Source organism: Mesoplodon densirostris, chromosome 18 (genome assembly GCF_025265405.1).
Source record: "Mesoplodon densirostris isolate mMesDen1 chromosome 18, mMesDen1 primary haplotype, whole genome shotgun sequence".
In the NCBI taxonomy this organism is placed as follows: Eukaryota; Metazoa; Chordata; class Mammalia; order Artiodactyla; family Ziphiidae; genus Mesoplodon; species Mesoplodon densirostris.
The window spans coordinates 3,953,158-3,971,336 of record NC_082678.1 but is presented as its reverse complement, the minus strand read 5'-3'; the positions used below and the strand labels follow the sequence as shown (position 1 = coordinate 3,971,336).

Sequence of the window (18,179 nt, the reverse complement as noted above, 5' to 3'; positions counted from 1 at the left end):
CACTTGCTCTCACAGCCTCTGTAGTTTCCCAGGGTGGTTGGCATATAATTAAACTCCGACTTAGAAAAATATAGGTAAAACTTTCCATGTCCTTATAATGGCAGTGATCTGTTTGAAAGTCCTAATGCTGTGGAACAAGTGCTATCGCCAGTCCTTGTCCATGCAGTTATTAGTCTAAGAAATAACTTGACAATCTGGTTGCATTAGAGGTGGAGAGAGCTGATTCTACTTATTACCATTAAATAAAATGTGCAAAATGTGCCTAAATACCCAAATCATCTATCAGACCCATTCATTAAATGATCTGCACTTAGGGAGACAAACAGGATAGGAATGGGATGTGCTTTAATACTTCTACCCTTAATCAGAATACTTTTCTTATCCCAAGTGGATCAAAATTGCAAATCTAATTTCTAGTATTTTAGTTCTAAACAAATCCTATTTAAATGATTAGAATGTTTTAAAAAATATATATTATAAACTCTATTTAAGAAACTACATCTCAAACTGTATTGCTTTAACTACCTATCTTGTATAAGGATTTCCTTTCTAATAACATAAAAATATATACTTCGGGTTTACCTTTCAACTAAATGACATTAAGGTCCCTTCTCGTTCTTAATATTCTGTGAACCTGTGCACTATAAACCATGTGTTTCTTTGCATATGAAATGAAGTACTTGGTATTTTTTGTCTGTTCCATAAAGGTGTGGGAAAAATAGGGGTTCTGAAATTTTCATGAGAGGTACTGTGACATTTTCATGTCATGACATATTTTTAAGAATTTATACTAGTATGTTTATTTAATAAATGTTTGCATCTAACACAAGGGAGCTCACAGTGTTTCAGCTTTACTATGGAAAGAGCTCTAATGAAGGCAGAATCAGGGTTCTTCAAGAAACCAGTCATGGGAGGTTGCAGAGGGATGGATTGGGAGTTTGAGATTAGCAAATGCAAACTATTATTATGTATGTATAACAATCACTTGCTGTACATCAGAAACTAGCACAACAGTGTAAATCAACTATACTTCAATAAAATAAATTAAAAAAAAAAGAAAGAAACCAGTTGATGAGAGATGAGGAAGACTGTTTTCTGTTGGTAATTTAGGAATAATGAAGCAGGATAGATAACTTTAATTCAAAGTGTATTTGAAATGTGGTGTTATGATGCCATCTAGTGGACTCCTGTAACAGGTTCTCCAGGGGGTGGGGTGGGAATGCTTCCTAAAAGCCAGAGTTCAGACCTTGAGTATTAGAGCTGAAAAGGACCTTAGAAATCATCTGTCCACCCCACTCATTTTACAGATGGGGAAACTGAGACCCGGAGAGGTTAAGGACTTAGTCAAGATCACACAGCTAGTTAGAGGCAAAACTGGGACTAGAACCCAGGTCTTCTGACCTCCTATCTATTTTACTACACTGCTGCTCAAAAGAGTCCAAAGGAAAGGAAGAGGAAACTGGGAGCTGTGATGGGGTCTCCAGACACTGGTCAGTGTTAAATCTTCAGAGGGGAAAAAAGGTCAAGAGAGTCTATAAATTAAGTTGTCCTAGAGAAGTATCTCATATACATTTGTAGTTCTAATTTAAAAATATATATAATAATATTTTGTTTCTAATTATGAAAAAAGATTTTGGTATACTCACTATGGAAGATTTAGAGACTAGAAAAGTATAAAGAAGAAAACAGAACTTAAATGTAATTTAAAAAACGTCACAAATATAGCATGTATAATATGATCTTATTCCTGATTTGGTTTTTCTTTATGCTTTTCTGTTTTCTTAATATTCTTCATTCAGCATGTGCTGCTTTTGCAGTTAAAAAATGTGATGATCCCATTGATCAGAGACCATTATTATTGTTAATATTTTGATGTGTTTTCAAGTTTTTTTTCCCCTTCACATTAACTTTTTTAAAATTTAGAATCATTTTGCTTTGTCTCTCTTCTTTCATTTAATATATCAAGAGCATGTTTATGTCATCAAACATTCTTGAAATATTACTTTCAATAATGCGTCTTATATTTTTCACTATTGTAAATAGTGAAAAATATTATAAATTGAAGTGGTATTAGTAATTATTATTTTGCTCATCTAACATAGAACATTAGTCAGACACCAATGAGTAAAGAATTTGGTCATGATAGGTTGACCCCTTAGATCTTGATGTTGAACTGCTCAGAACTGATGACAAGCTATTCATACAGTAAGCACTTACACCTAGTGTCTTACTATAGGGGCACATGACAAATTTAGTGCCCAAACATCTTGAAAAATATTCTTTTGTTAATTTCATATCCTGCAGTCTTAGCCAATGAGAATGTAGAGCAAAAGTTTCACCTTAATGGGGGAGAAGTTAATTATCTCTATCTGTATTTTTTCACTATAGCTTCACAAACAAGCAGATATGCAGGAAGAGAAAAACCGGATTGAAAGAGTCCTTGGGGCTACTCTTTCACCTGAATTGATTCAAAAAGTCCTCACGTTTGCACTTTCAGTAAGTTACAAGGAAAACTGCTTTTAGAGGGGATTGTTACCCACTGATCTGCAGCAAGTGTCCTTGATTCAGTATTCTCTGCCTTAACCCTAGACTAAAGGCTCCCTCATTCTTGGACAACTGGAATAAGCTTTTGTTACTAATCACTGTATCTCCCTCTACTGGTGAGAATCAGAATAGTTGGGAGAGGAAATAAACTGGAAAGCTGACACATCCCTGTGCCTACTTTCTGTCTCTTCCTTTCTTTACCCTAGTGCAAGTATCTATTGAGCAGCCTGTTTGTACCCATCCCAGTGCTTCATTCTCAATTTGGCTGATCTTTAGGTTAAACATTCTCCTCTGTTAGAAGCTTCTGGTGCCAGTTATTCCTAAAACAATAAGTGTCTTCAGTGGGATTACTTGGGTACCTCAACAGCATTTGCCCTTTCTGGCAGCAGACGATGTTCTGGATATGGTAGACTTTTAGTTCTCTTCCTTTTTTTAGGAAGAGGTACGTCCACAGGACACTGTATCAGTAATTGGTGGAGTGGCTGGAGGCAGTAAGCATGGAAGGAAGGCTGCTTGGAAATTCATAAAAGACAACTGGGAAGAACTTTATAATCGATACCAGGGAGGATTCTTAATATCTAGACTAATAAAGGTAGGTGAAAATTTTTGAGTAGCTTGCTTATCATGGATGATATTGAGAGACATCCATGATTCACTAGACCCATAGATTATGGCCTTTGCTTTTTAAGAGTTTCTTTAAGTAGTTATTAGCTTTACTAAAGAGTTTCTCTATAACCCATCCTGTACCCTCTAGAATAAACTGAAGTTGGGAAAGAATGGAATGATTTGTTTTTATGGTAAATGGAAGTTTGTTCCTAAGCTCTTAGTTGTTCTTACTATTTATAAACCTTTTTTTTTTTCAGCTATCGGTTGAGGGATTTGCAGTTGATAAAATGGCTGGAGAAGTTAAGGTAAGGAAAGGACTGTTTACTTTTCACGTTTCAATCCAGTACGTAAAAACACTAACCAAATTGTAATGATAGAGTGTTGGGGTAATGTTGTACTAATTTTGGGTCTCCACGTTCTTGCTTGGAGAAAGACAGTTTTAGGTTGTATCTTTAATGCTTGAAGAATTTAGAGTTGGAATCATCTTTGGGGCATTGAAGTGTGGTTGAAAGAATGTGGAACTTGACATCAGCCGACCTGGGTGTGAATAATCTGTGCTGTGCCCCTTGTTAGCTGTGTAACTTCAAGCAAGTTTTTTAACCTCTAGGAGCCTGGCTCCTCATCCGTAAAATGAGGTGTTAAGATTGTTATTTAGATTAAGTAACATAGGGGGCCTGGAACATAGTAGGTCCTTGATACTAGTTCTTTTTTCTTTTCTAAAACCTTCATAGGTCTTCTGTAGGCACAGTGAGACAAGATGACTATGTAGGGACTCTTCTCTTAGCTCTCAGAAAGACTGATAATCAGTTTAGTGGCAGAGTTCAGTGTTTGGAGGACAAATCTACACTGATTAGGAAAATCTTAACTTTAAGCCTTCCATTGCATTTAATTGCAAAGTATTTTTTAAGTGTCACTTCCACCTTCATTCTTGAAAGCAAGGGGGTTATCAGGTATGAATTTGGAAATTCTGAGAGCTATAATGTTTGATTCACTTGATGAGCCATTGTTAGAAATAAGATTCATTTAGTTTACATTGTGTATTGTATTGTGTTAATAATTACTTTATTGTAAAGGTAATAAATACTCTGAAGGAGAAATATGTATAATTAGTTTGAGGGGAGGGCAGTGGTTAAGCTAAGCCTGGTAAAGTAGGTAGAGGCCAGACCGAGGAGGGCCTTGTAGGCCATATTAAAATTTTCCTAAGAATGGGAAGCCCTTGAATGGCTTACAAACCAGATCAAGTCACTCCTTTGTTTATATGACAAAAATTTCAGTCTGGCCGCAGTGTGGAGAATGCATAATTTGGAAAGGAGAAGAGAAGATGTCGGGAAGCTAACTCTCCAAGCAAAAATGATGTAGTAGCTTGGAGAAGATGGAGTAAGAAAGAAATTCAGGGGCTTGATTTTGTCAATCTTTAATTCAACCAGTATTTACTGAGTGGCTTCTCTGTGTTGTGAACGTATCTGGGGAGGAAGAAGGAAGAGTCAAGGATAATTCCCAGGTTTCTGGTATGTAAATAGTGGTGCTGTTTCTTGAGGTGAAATGAGAGGAAGTCTTGTATCTCACTCAGGCCCTAAGAACCCGACTGGGATAGGAGCCTTGGAGCAGGAGCCATTGTCATCCGTGTAAATAACGTTATCGATTTCTAAAAGGTCTAGACTTAATCTGATGAATTAGTTATTCTCTCTCATATACCTGTGATGACTAGCTCAAAGGAAAGACCCCTATCCTTCTGCTGGTTGGTATTTTCTATGGAACCAAGTGTACTTCATTAGAAAATGGTTTATTCAGCGTTTAATCAATAAGCATTGTGATAATTACAAGAAACTCTGAAGTAGTTTTACTGTATGAAAAATGTGAGTCTATAAAATTTTAAATTATTAGGATATAGAAGCAATTTAAGCTTCTTAATTTTATCAACCCTTACAAATTAATCTTTATTTGAAGCAGCCAAAATGTGTTGAGTCCTTAACTACTCTGTGCCAAGTATTATGCTAACTGTTTATATGGGTTGTCTCTTTAATCTTCTGCAGTAAATATTTTCTTATAGATGAGAAAACATACTTAGAGCAGTTAATTTACTCAGTCACAGGTTAGTACATGATGGAGCCTAGATCAAGTCCCAAGTCTGATTCCAAAACCTAGACTTCAAGTAGGTTTTTTAACCCCTGTGAGCCAGTTTCATCTGTAAAATGAAGTGATAAGATTGTCATTTAGATGAAGTAACTAACACAGGGGGCCTGGAACAGAGTAGGTCCTTGATATCAGTTCTTTTTTACTTTCTTTTGCTGGTTGGACAATGAACTTAAAGGCCGTAGGTTCTGTCTCTTTACTGTTCACTTTTGATTAGGTTGTAAGCATATACTATATTTGGAGGAGAATTCCTGTAGGCGGGTACAAGGAGCTGCTTGTTTTCTTCTAGCCTGGAGGTGGCAGTGGTAAAGCTTCCTGAGTGAAGCTTACGAACTCCTTATAGACAGCGGGTATGTTTTCATCGCCTGGGATATTAGCTTCTTACTATTGCTGGTAATGATCCTACGTTCTGGGTTGTTTTATACCAGGCTTTCTTCGAGAGTCACCCAGCTCCTTCAGCTGAGCGTACCATCCAGCAGTGTTGTGAAAATATCCTGCTGAATGCTGCTTGGCTAAAGCGTGATGCTGAGAGCATCCACCAGTACCTCCTTCAGCGAAAGGCCTCACCACCCACGGCATGAACCCGGAGCCTGCCGCCACTGCGGTTCTGCTGCTTCATGCAGGGATAAGGTGGAGCGACCGAACAGCTGATTCATATGCCAAGAATTTGGAGTCTTCTTTCAAGCCAGTGGGGGTTGGACAATGAATGTAGTTAACTGGTTCCTGCTCACACTCCAGAATTAAATTCTATTGAAAAAGGAAAATCAGCAATTCAGCAAAAAAAAAAATTAAAAATTAAAAAAATGTAAATATGATAGTAATAAAATAGAGCATAACGAAACTGTGAAACTTCCTGAAGCCTTGTCAGTGGTTAAAAGTATTTAACACTCTCCTGTTAATGACAGATGTTCTGTTTTTATAACCTACCAAAAGGAAACTAGAGGCTTCTGGGTAAAGAGGATTTTTGTGAAATGGGTTCTACAAGCAGCCTACAAACCAAGGGTAGTGTCCATTGCTGGGGATGTTAAACATGAAAGGCTGATAGCTGGTATAACATAGAGTCTGTGCATAATTTCAAGTGGGTTTTTTTTTTTTTTTTTTTTTTTTTTTTTTGGCATGGGGACTGATCAGGAAGATATATTTTCCTGCATAACTCAATCTGAACCAAGGATTGTAGTTTTCCTCCTTGCTTTCCCTTCTGTGTGACCCCTTGGCAAAAAAAAAAAAAAAAAAAAAAAAAAAAAACCTATCCTGGTCTGGGTTTTTTCCTCCCCTAGTTCCATCCCCAACCCACCACCCCGGTGTCCTTCTTAGAGATAAAGAAATAATAAGGAAACATCTTTTATAGCCACATTAAATAAGAGAAACTGATATACATTATTTTTTTCTTTCTTTTTTAAGATGACTTTTAAGAACCCTGAAATGCATATAGGTGAGACAATAGAAATGAAAGGTTTTCATCCAGGCCTTTCTGAAGGAGTTACTCTGCTGAAAATGGTCTTAGTTGTCTGACAGGCCAACTGTTGAATCTCCTCATGACAGTATCAACACTGGCTTCTTCTGGTTCATTTCGGGCATGTAAGAGGTCATTGGTAACTGCTGCAGGGCCTATATATTAGTGGTAACTGGTTTTAAAAACAACAAAGACTATAAGCCTGTGTGTGCCACTCTGCTTCCACAGTGTATCCTACTAACAAGCCTCACCAACCTAATCCAGTAAATTTTAAGTCTAAATCTCATTCCTTTCCTCTTTCCCTACCTTTCTTCTTTTCTTTTTCTTAAAAAAAATATTTTTGTGTGTTATTAACAGGAATTCATATTTGGTGTGGCTTAACTGTATTTCAGAAGGTCATCAGATTGTGAGACTGCTTCCTTGAAACATTTTTGTGCTATTGTTTTAAAAAAATAATTAAAAAACAGTTGGCGTTAATAAAAATGTCAATGTGAAATTGGATGTCCTGATGTCCTTTATTCTCTCTGATAAGCAACTAAAACCTTTCCTATCGTTTAGTAGGATTATAAGAAATTTTACTACCATAGGATTTTTTTGAGTCTAAGAAAATCCAGTTGCTGAATTCCTAATGAATAGTACCTAACCAGAAAAATCTTAAGATTCCTCCTAAATTAGTTCTGGGTTAACTCAAAAGTCTCTTAGAGTCAGCATTCAGGAGTTAACTTGAGCCTGCCAGTTCCTATTTATTGAGGCTTCCTTTTATCTAGGCATGTGCCACCGGCAAAGCAGGGGCATCAAAAAGACTGAAAGAAATTCTGATTTAATTAAAGAACTCACAATCAAATTCTGGAAAGAAGTTATTTTAGTTTCAGCATACATGCAAGTTTTGTGTATACTGGTTTAGCAGTTTGAATTAAGTTGGGGAAGAGGTTGCGCTAGGTATCTTCCGCTTCCTCTTTAGAACTGCTTTTCATCCTGCTCTGCGTCCCAGGAGGTATTGACCCCCATGGACTGCACTAACAGGCTCCTTTGCCCTCTGACTTCAGGTTGTGTTGATCCAATTAGTAACACCCTCAGAAGATCAAAAGGCGGAGGAATGGATATTTAGAAGCTAGGGTATTTATTCCCCTGGCTTCTAAATTGCCAGGTCTCATAGGTTGTCTGAGTCCCTCTACCAAGGACTGCGACTCCTATCAAGCAGCCTCTCTAGCTTCTAGCTCCTTCTCTTTGGCCCTTCAGATCTAGGGATAGAAAGGACCACTCATTTACTAGCTCTGGATAACTCCATTATTCCTTGTTGGTTTCTCTGAACTCTGCCCATGTCTTTGTAAACAGTCCCTTTATTAAACCTTTCTCAAATTACCCAGTTTTAGTGTATTCTGTTTTCTACTAATACCTTGATTGATCTGGGCACCCCAGTCCTGACGCTTTGGGTCTCTAGAGGTCTTAGTCCGACATTTTGCATGTCAGATTTTTGTGTTTTGTTTGGCCACACCACAAGGCTTGCAGGATCTTAGTTCCCCGACCAGGGATTGAACCTGCACCCTCGGCAATGAAAGCGCATTAACCACTGGACCGGCGGGGAATTCCCTGTCAGATGTTTTAATTTGTCCTCCAAATAGCTCCCTATCCTAGGTAATATACTCATCTTACAGATGAGAAAGCAGGCACCGAAAAATTAGGCAAAGTAGTTAAACAGCAAATAACTCTCAGGACTAGTGATGAACGCAAGCTTGCCAGTCTGCAAAAACCTGTGTTCCCCCAGCTAACTGTTAGTTAGGTCTACACAATTAGAAGATCAGACAGTCACACTGGACCCAGGCAATAGCTTTAAAGATATTCAGTCCTTTTCCTTTTCCCTAATATTCTTCGGTTAAAATTTTTAGTGGAAATCAGAAGGTTGGAAAGAAAGATGAATGTGTTGTTATTTCCTTACAGAGTATTTTATTAATGGGAAGCAGTAAAGCCTTTGGGGACAGTGGGCAGTTGTGGGTGAATTCTTTTTTTTTTTTTTTTTTTTTTTTTTGTGGTACGCGGGCCTCTCACTGTTGTGGCCTCTCCCGTAGTGGAGCACAGGCCCCGGACGCGCAGGCTCAGCAGCCATGGCTCACGGGCCTGGCCGCTCCACGGCATGTGGGATCTTCCCAGACCGGGGCACGAACCCGTATCCCCTGCATCGGCAGGCGGACTCTCAACCACTGCGCCACCAGGGAAGCCCGTGGGTGAATTCTTATCTTGCATTTTCTAAGGATGAATTTCAGGAAGGAAGGAACCTCTTTGAAAACAATATCTCTGTAGTGTGCAATTTGCGGGGGTAGGAGGGGTTTTATAGCTTTAAATCAAGTCTTTCACCTCTATTATCCAAATGAGTCCTGGACTTGGAGCCACATTTGTAGGGTTAGTAATTTTTTTTTCTCAGCAAGAAAATAAGCTTTTGGTAATAAATTTATAATTTTGAATCTATACTTACAGCATTTTTTAATATATTTATTTTTATTTTTGGCTGCATTGGGTCTTCATCGCTGCGCATGGGCTGTCTCTAGTTGCGGCGAGCGTGGGCTACTCTTCGTTGAGGTGCGCAGGCTTCTCATTGTAGTGGCTTCTCTTGTTGCAGAGCACGGGCTCTAGGCACACGGGCTTCAGTAGTTGTGGCTTGCGGTCTCTAGAGTGCAGGCTCAGTCATTGTGGTGCGTGGGCTTAGTTGCTCCGCGGCATGTGGGATCTTCCCAGACCAGAACTCGTGTCTCCTGCATTGGCAGGCAGATTCTTCACCACTGCACCACCAGGGAAGCCCTACAGCATCATTTTTGACCGAATAATAAAATCAGCTGATGAGAATTTAATCTCTTCTTACTAAATACTAGTTTTAGGATCTCAGAGTTGTTGTTTTTAATAGGACTCTCTTTTGTGGTCATGGAAAATACCCACCCAAGATGGACCATGCCTTCTTGTACCAACCCGAGTGCAAGCAAAGTGGTTAAGGTGTTTGGTTTCCAATGCAAGACTGAGACAGGAGACCCTGATGTGAATGAAACATGGGGCCAAACAACTGCTCTCCCTAAGAACCCAAATCACGTTGCTCTAACGGTACGATTGGTGGCAAACTGGTAGACGGCGGCGCCAGGAGAGTCAGCTGGGCTCCTGCTGCCGTTTGTAAAGACCTCTGCTCCTCTGATCGCGTTGCTGATACCTGGCAGCTGTAGCTCTCACTACTGAACTTCTCTGGTCCAGCGCTGGGGTGGAGTTAGCAACAGAGAAGGAACATAGCTTACTATCATCATCTGTGCTTTCTCAGGAAGCTGCCAGCAGCTGCCAGCAGCCATGCTAGACACCAATTAAAATGACAACCAAGAAAGAAAGAAACATTAAATCTTGCCATGGTTTGGCTTATCATACCAGTATGGTCCTCTGAGACATCCGCCTCCTCTCACCCCAAAACAACCTTAACTTTTATCATAAATTTGACAAACTGTACAGGTATATTACATTACACTGCAATTTTAATCCACTGTAATTTATTAGGGGATTGATTATCTACCTTGTATTATATATACTAATCTTATGGATATACTCTTAATGCTTATTAGACTGACAAAAAAAATTAAGAAAACAGTATACTGAATGGTTGATGGTTTAATGGGAGAAGTCTCAAGACAACATAGAATACAAGATAATGGAGGAGAGGTGAAAAGAAACAGTCTGTAAGAAAAAAATACAAAACATTTAAAATATTTGAGATGAATGAGGATGGGTGAGATGATTGTTGCTTTTCTAATAGGTCAGTTCCTTCATCTATCAATGGAGCAGTTAAACTCAGGAGAATGTGAAGGGGTGTGGTAGGATGAAGTTAATGCTGTGGCCTTTACAAGTGTAAAGAAGTGCCTCCTCTCTATTGTAACAATCCTAGAGTACACAGACTCTACTGGATAGACAGCATAACAGAAAATGGCTTATAGAAGATCTCTTGGCTACCAAATCTGGTCTCTCCCTGCCCCTGCTGACAATCTTATTTCCTGTAAATGGAAGGTTCTAGACCTGTGTGTCCAAATGCAGTAGCCACTAGCCATATGCACTATTTAAATTAAATAAAAAATAAGTTCCTAAGCTGCGCTAGCCACATTTCAAGTGCTCAGTAGCCACCCATGGCTAGTGGGTACCATATTGGGCAGCACAGTATATCTGTATATATGTATATAGTATATATGACCTATATGGTCATATCCATCACCAAAGAAGGTTCTATTTGAACTGTTCTATATCTAGTATATGCAAGTGTATTTTTGGTGTATGGTAGAAAATAATTACAGTCTGTGGCTTTTCCTTAACCAACCTCATTGTAACAATTTGCTATTCATCTGAGAATACTGTATCCACTTAAAATTTTAATTCTGTTCACAAAATGTAATACAGATCCATTTTCCAAATTTTGAAGGGAAAAAAAAAAAACCCTAGAAAGTGACTCTCTCTTCTTATAAACCCACCTCCCAAAGACAATCATGATGAATAGATGTTTGGGGCATATTCTTCCAGCTATGTTTTTATACTTTAGTCTATGCACTTAATTATTTTTGGTAGCAAAGACAGGCTGTGCCCCTTTTGCCTATTCCCCTTTGTAACCAGTGCCACACATTTTCAGTCTTTGCCTTGTGAAGCCAAGTGTGCCAGGCTCAGACCTGCGACCCCTGATGTCATGCTTTAAGTCATGGAGCACATCACCAAAGATGACCTGAGAACAAAGTAACATATGGCAAATGCATACCTTGAGAGCATTTCTTCCTTGTTTAGATTCTTTGGTTCACGACTGTTTTCCAGCCTGACTGCCTGACACTAAGTGCCAGTTTTGTGGAGTGCACATATTTGAGGAATGTGGCTTTAAGCTCTCAGGCTCAGTTAGTTTAAGCAGTGCATGTAATGAATTCGTTCAATGTTCTTTCCTTACTGGCGACGTGAACTGCACTATATTTGGAACTAACATTTGCAACCTTATACGCCACCGCCCGGGTATTTAGCCACAAGTTTTGATCACCGTGAACTGGACTGAGGAAGTTATATGGTGACAGATTTCATAAAGACTGTGCTGAGGAGAGATGTAGCTGGCTTGAAAACCTTCAGGGACTTCAGCTTGCTGCAGCTATTGAAATGAGGCCATGCGTTCCTCCCACTGGACCCTGCTTACCTGCTTAACGCCTGCCTCGCCAGCTTGAGCAACTGTATTACTTCCACTCCTAGGCTTGCACCATTAATTTGGTAACTATACCTCACTGCTTCCAACAAGTAAAACAAATGTGCCATCCAACTATAAATGACCCAGGTGTGCACCAAACCAAGACCTGAGATGCGAATAGTCAGAATAGCTTTCGTTATTTTATTTTTTAAAAATAATCCTTTATTTAAAAAAATTTAATAGATTTTATTTATGGCTGCGTTAGGTCTTCGTTGCTGCGCGCGGGCTTTCTCTAGTTGCAGCGAGCGGGAGCGGGGGGCGGGGCTACTCTTTGTTGTGGTGCGCGGGCTTCTCACTGTTGTGGCCTCTCCCATTGCGGAGCACAGGCTCCGGACGCGCAGGCTCAGTGGCCATGGCTTACGGGCCCAGCCGCTCCGCGGCACGTGGGATCCTCCCGGACCGGGGCACGAACCTGTGTCCCCTGCATCAGCAGGCGGACTCTCAACCACTGCGCCACCAGGGAAGCCCGGCAGGTGGATTCTTAACCGCTGTGCCACCAGAGAAGCCCTGAATAGCTTTTAATGTCCCTGTCATCTGTGATCCACCCTTGACTGCTCCAAAAGGATGCTGGGCAAAGGTTCTCATTGGTATGTGAGCATCACAGAAACAACAGAAGAGGTGAGAACAGCACCAGCCTTTTCTAGTCATTAACAAAGAATACAGTGTCACTGTGTTCTAACCTTACAACCTGCTATTGGATGTGGGAGGTGTGCATTTTGGTCACTAATCAAAGGACGTTGGTTATTGAAATATCAGAAGAAGCCTGTCAGAAAAGCCCCACAGGGCTTCCCTGGTGGCGCAGTGGTTGAGAGTCTGCCTGCCGAAGCAGGGGACGCGGGTTCGTGCCCCGGTCCGGGAAGATCCCACATGCCACGGAGCGTCTGGGCCCGTGAGCCATGGCCGCTGAGCCTGCGCGTCGGGAGCCTGAGCTCCGCCACGGGAGAGGCCACAACAGTGAGAGGCCCGCGTACCGCAAAAAAAAAAAAAAAAAAAAAAAAAAAAAAAAAAGCCCCACAGCACTGGACTTGAAGGCAAGGTTTTGATGCATTAGTTCCATGGCAGTGGAATCCAGATAGCAGACTCGTTACAAAAGCTTTCAGAACAAAAGAAGTATATTATACGAGGCACTGAGACTATAGAATCAATTAAGGCAGATTTGGTTTCTGCCTCATGCAGCTTACAGTCCAGCAGGAACAAGAATTATTGAATGAGTAACTTGAAGTGTGATGAGTCTTTGGAATGGGAAGTGCCGGGGGGTATAAGAGGATATTACTGGGGCATCCAACATAGCCTCAATGTTCAGGAAAGGCTCCCGTGAAGAAATGGTGTTAAACTGAGACCCAAAAGATGAGTAGTTGCTAGCCAGGCAAAGAGGACAGGGGAAAGTGTTCTATGTGGAAGAAACGGCACATGCAACACAAGGCCTATGGCTGGAGAGAACCTGACCTACTTAAGGAACTCAAAAGAAACCCAGAATAGCTGGAACAAAGAGAGGTCTTGGGAAGGTAGTGAAAGAGGGATCTGGAGAGGTAGGCAAGGCCCAGACTAGGGAGGGACTTAGGTCACGTTGAAGATTCTAACCTTTAGCTAAAGGACAGTGGGAAACCATCAGTTTCCTTATCTGTAAAGTGAGAAATAATAATCTCAGAGTTACCAGGAAACAAAATGAGAAGAATGCAAGTGAAAGGTCTTGTAAGTTATAAAGCATGATAGGAATATTACTAACATTATGATAGCAGTAGTAGTAATAAGCAGTGCTGCTTTCTTAAGTAACAGAAGTAACAGTTCAAATCTTCTAAGTGGGAATATGAAATTGTCTTTTTTTTTTTCTTTCTTTCTGACCGTGCCATGCAGCTTGCAGGATCTTAGTTCCCCGACCAGGGATCAATCCCGTGCCCCCTGCAGTGGAAGTGAGGATTCTTGACCACTGGACCGCCAGGGAAGTCCTGAAATAGTCTATAACATATAAAACTCTGACTTAAAGGAACTGATGGAAAGGTCAGAAGTTTATTTCAGTTGAAACTTCCAGTGTGAGGTTCACGAAGCCAGGCACGAGCTGAGCTGTTTGGAGCAGGGTCATGCCATTTATGGCCACGTGTATTTCTCCACTCCGCACTGACTCTTCAGCGCCACTTCCAGGAAAGATCAGTGTTCTGCCTCCTTCTCAAGCCCACCAGAGCACAACGGCTGACACATTCTTTCCCCTTCATTTCTTCCAGCCACAGCTGGGGCCCAGCATCTCCTAGGTCAGCTTTTGTAGAAGCTGTTCCCAAAACATTACACTATTCTGAGCTCTTCACGGCAAGATAACTATCCCAGTTAGCATCTGCATTACATTTTAGGAGAAATTCAACACCTTTCCAAATCTGTGATGTTTTATTCTTACAGCGGTTCTGTGAAGTAGGCACAAATGAATCTCACAGAAATGATGCGAAATTGGGGGCCCTCCTCTCCTGTCTGACCGGCACAGATATGCTACCAGGAGAACTTAATGGTTCATTTTAGGCCGTTTCCTCTCTGCCTGCAACACACTAAGCTTTACCCAAGGATAGAAGGGCATTTGGTTTAGGCCCCGTTGACCTCTCCCCAGCCCTGGCCAAACAAACCAGACACAATTCTTCCCCAGAGGTCACTGCCTACCATAAATGCTCCACAGTACCTCACACCAGAGGCTGCAAACTTGTATTTTGTCTTTGATTTACACGATGCCTTTTATTTTATTATTATTTTTAAAATAAATTTATTTATTTATTTATTTTTGGCTGCATTGGGTCTTCGTTGCTGTGAACGGACTTTCTCTAGTTGCAGTGAGCGGGGGCTACTCTTTGTTGCCGTGCGTGAGCTTCTAATTGTGGTGGCTTCTCTTGTCGCGGAGCACTGTCTCTAGGCGCACGGGTTTCAGTAGTTGTGGTTTGTGGGCTTCAGAGCGCAGGCTCACTAGTTGTGGCACACAGTCTTAGTTGCTCCGTGGCATGTGGCATCTTCCCGGACCAGGGCTCGAACCCATGTCCCCTGCATTGGCAGGCGGATTCTTAACCACTGCGCCACCAGGGAAACCCTACACAATGCCTTTTAAATCTTTTTGAAAATTTAAATGCCAGCTTTAAAAAATCATGGTATTCCACATAAAAATCCAGGTTTCCAGCTTTTCTTTTTTAAAAAAATTTTTATTGGAGTATAGTTGACTTATAATGTGTTAGTTTCAGGTGTATCTAGTTTTTCTTGAAAAATCGTAAGATCTGACATCAGTGTCTGGAGCTGAGTACAGACCTATGGCCAGCACACTCCACCACAGGCCCCACTCCGACTAGATCCTTTATGAAGGTCGCATGACAGGCCCAGAATATCTGAGTTTGTGCACCCACCCCTGTACAGACCAGGTATCATGAATACCAGATCCCTCCTTTGTGACCCTTTCATATGCACAGGGCTTACTCTATTTGAATGCAACTTTGGGAATGCTTTGGAGACCTTTATGTAGATGGGAAAACAAGCCTTGGCCACTCCAGTGCATCTCTGGTGGATCTTAATTATTTGCAGCTATTTCCCGAGGGTAAAGGTAAAAAGCTTTCTTCTACCAGACTTCTCAGAGGCCACTCCTTTCTGTTGTCTCCTCTGTTCCATTCGGGCCCCTTTGCTCATTCATTAGAAATTCAGAACTTTTTTTTTTTTTTTTTTTTTTAATACTTATGAAGGTGCTGGGACAGTGGCCTCAAATCAGTTTTGGAATGAGATGGAGAATTTAAAAAATGCATTACTGGAATCCCACTTCCAAGTATATATCCAAGAGAACTGAAAGCAAGATCTCAAAGAGATACGTGTATACCCACGCTCAGAGCAGCATTATTCGTAGTAGCTAAAAGGTGGAAGCAACCTAAGTGTCCGTTGATGGAAGAACGGATGAACAAAATGTGCTACAAACAACGTAATACTGTTCAGCCTTAAGGGAGGAAATGTATCAACCTCGAGGACATATGCTAAGTGAAATGAGCCAATCACAAAGAGACACATACTGTGTGACTCCACTTACAGAAGGTATCTAGAGTACTCAAATTCATAGAGACAGAAAGTAGAATGGTGGTTGCCAGGGGCAGGGGTGAGGGGAAAGTAGAGAGTTGTTCAATGGATAGAAAGTTTCAGTTTTGCAAGATGAGTAAGTTCTAGAGATTTGTTACACAACCATGTGACTATACTTAACACTACTGAACTATACACTTAAAAATGGTTGATGGTAATTTTTTTAAATCCCAGTTTTTTTTTTTTTTTTTTTTTTTTTTTTTCTTTTTGCGGTATGCGGGCCTCTCACTGTTGTGGCCTCTCCCGTTGTGGAGCACAGGCTCCGGACGCGCAGGCTCAGCGGCCATGGCTCACGGGCCCAGCCGCTCCGCGGCATATGGGATCCTCCCAGACCGGGGCACGAACCCGTATCCCCTGCATCGGCAGGCGGACTCTCAACCACTGCGCCACCAGGGAGGCCCTAAATCCCAGTTTTTAAAAAAGTATTTGAACGCATCACTGGGTGTCAGGAGACCTGAGTTCCGCTAGAGGCTCCAACGCTGACTTGTGCGACCTTCGGCAAGGCACTCTCTGGAACGCAGGTCGTCGTCTGCAAAATGGGAGGGTAGGAGAGAATACTGAAAACACCAACCTCAGTATGGGGCAGACGGATATGACAGTGTTGTGTGAGCAACGGAACGCTCTGCAAGTATTAGATGTGGTCATCAACTCAAACTGGTCTCTTGTAGTGACTTAAAATTAGATTAAGAAAAAAAAATCGAAGGTCTGTGTCAAGTGCCAGAACCTTACAGAGGAAAGAACAAGAGCCTGCCCTCAAACTGCTCACTAGTGGAAAAAAAAAAAAAAACTAGAAAAAAAATTTACAATATAATGTGTCACAGGTCAGCCTAACATATGCCAGATTCAAATACATACAACTTAACTTCCTATTTAATGGGATGAAGGTTGGGTATACACTACATGTTGTTTGGGTAAATCAAAAGTCTCAAATTAGTTAGAACACAAGTTTAAAGCTTGATAATCTTTTCAAAGTGTTTAGTCTAAAAAAGAAAAACAGTGTGTATTGCTTAGACTCATTTTTTACTGATATTTTAATTCAACAATTAATTTAATCTATTAATGTATTAATTTACTAATTGAATTTAATTAACTCCCATTTAAATAAAAGAAGCCCTGGGTACTTGGAACAAACAGCACTCCTGCTGGCTGGAATGCAGAGTCTACAAGGAGGAAAGCCCACAAGTGCTGGGGTTGGTGGAGATCAACATCCATACTCTGTTGACACAATTACGCCTCCATAAATATTATCCACAGCCAAGCTAGTCTACTATGATTAAGCTTTGTTTCTTTCTCAGTTTTTTTAAAACATTCTTTTCCTGGAGTTAATCATTAATTCAAAACAAAACAAATTTTTTTTTTGCTTAGTTTTCCATGTCCCTATAATGACTTTATTCTCCACCATCAGCAGAAGTGTACATTTTTCCTCTGTTCACTCCATCTGGTTTCTTGGAGACGTCCCTTCTGTCCTCCTGCCCCAGTCCTGATTACTCTCAAAGGCCTGCAACCAGGTTATGTCACCCTGCGATTTCCTTTCATCATCATCTTGAAGAGTCTCTTCATCTCTCACCTCTGTTGAATATCCTGTTTCCAGGATCACGTCTTCCTGTTTCTTGATTTATTCTCATTTTGGTGTACCACATCCTCCAGACGTTTCCTGAGAAAGGTACATGGGTAGGAAGTAAAATTTTTTAAGATTTCACGCATCTGAAAATATGCTTACTTTACTGAATTCACAATTTGGCTAATTCATAAAGTTATAGGTCATAAATAATTCGAAAGCATTCCTACACCATCTTCCAGCATGGCTGCTGGGAAGCATGGTACCATTCTGACGGCTGTTCCTTTGCACGTTAACTGCTTTTTCTCTCGGAATTTTTTAGTAACCTTCCTCTATTTAACTCAATGACCTGAAATTTCTGATTTCTTTTCCATCCATTATGTTGGGCACTCAGTGGGCTTCTCATTCTGGAGATGTAGGCCATTTAGTTTTGATTTGATTTCTTGAATTATTCCTTCAATGCTGCTTTCCCTCCACTTTTCTCTATTTCTCTGTAACTCCTCTTAGTTGAATGTTAATCCTCCTGGGCTACTTCTAGCTTTTAAAAATCTTTTCATGCCAATTTTCCAGGTTATTTTTGGGGG

The 18,179-nt window shown here is 40.7% G+C and overlaps 1 protein-coding gene and 1 long non-coding RNA gene across 2 annotated transcripts in view; one reads left to right on the top strand and one right to left on the bottom strand.

Moving 5' to 3' along the window:
• Positions 1-7,224, top strand: part of NPEPPS (aminopeptidase puromycin sensitive) — an 86,853-nt gene extending 79,629 nt beyond the window's left edge. Inside the window, exons 20-23 of the mRNA XM_060080731.1 lie at positions 2,389-2,496; positions 2,981-3,136; positions 3,408-3,455; positions 5,712-7,224. Of these exons, the coding sequence (XP_059936714.1) occupies positions 2,389-2,496; positions 2,981-3,136; positions 3,408-3,455; positions 5,712-5,864 (465 nt within the window). The 3' untranslated portion in view covers positions 5,865-7,224. The remainder of the gene's footprint in view (positions 1-2,388; positions 2,497-2,980; positions 3,137-3,407; positions 3,456-5,711) is intronic.
• A 9,214-nt stretch (positions 7,225-16,438) lies between these two features.
• On the bottom strand, positions 16,439-17,689 carry LOC132479084 (uncharacterized). The gene is made up of 2 exons (XR_009530452.1): positions 17,605-17,689; positions 16,439-16,566 (listed from the first exon to the last, which is right to left on the bottom strand). It is a non-coding gene; the product is annotated as an uncharacterized LOC132479084 (long non-coding RNA).
• Between the last annotated feature and the right edge of the window lie 490 nt (positions 17,690-18,179).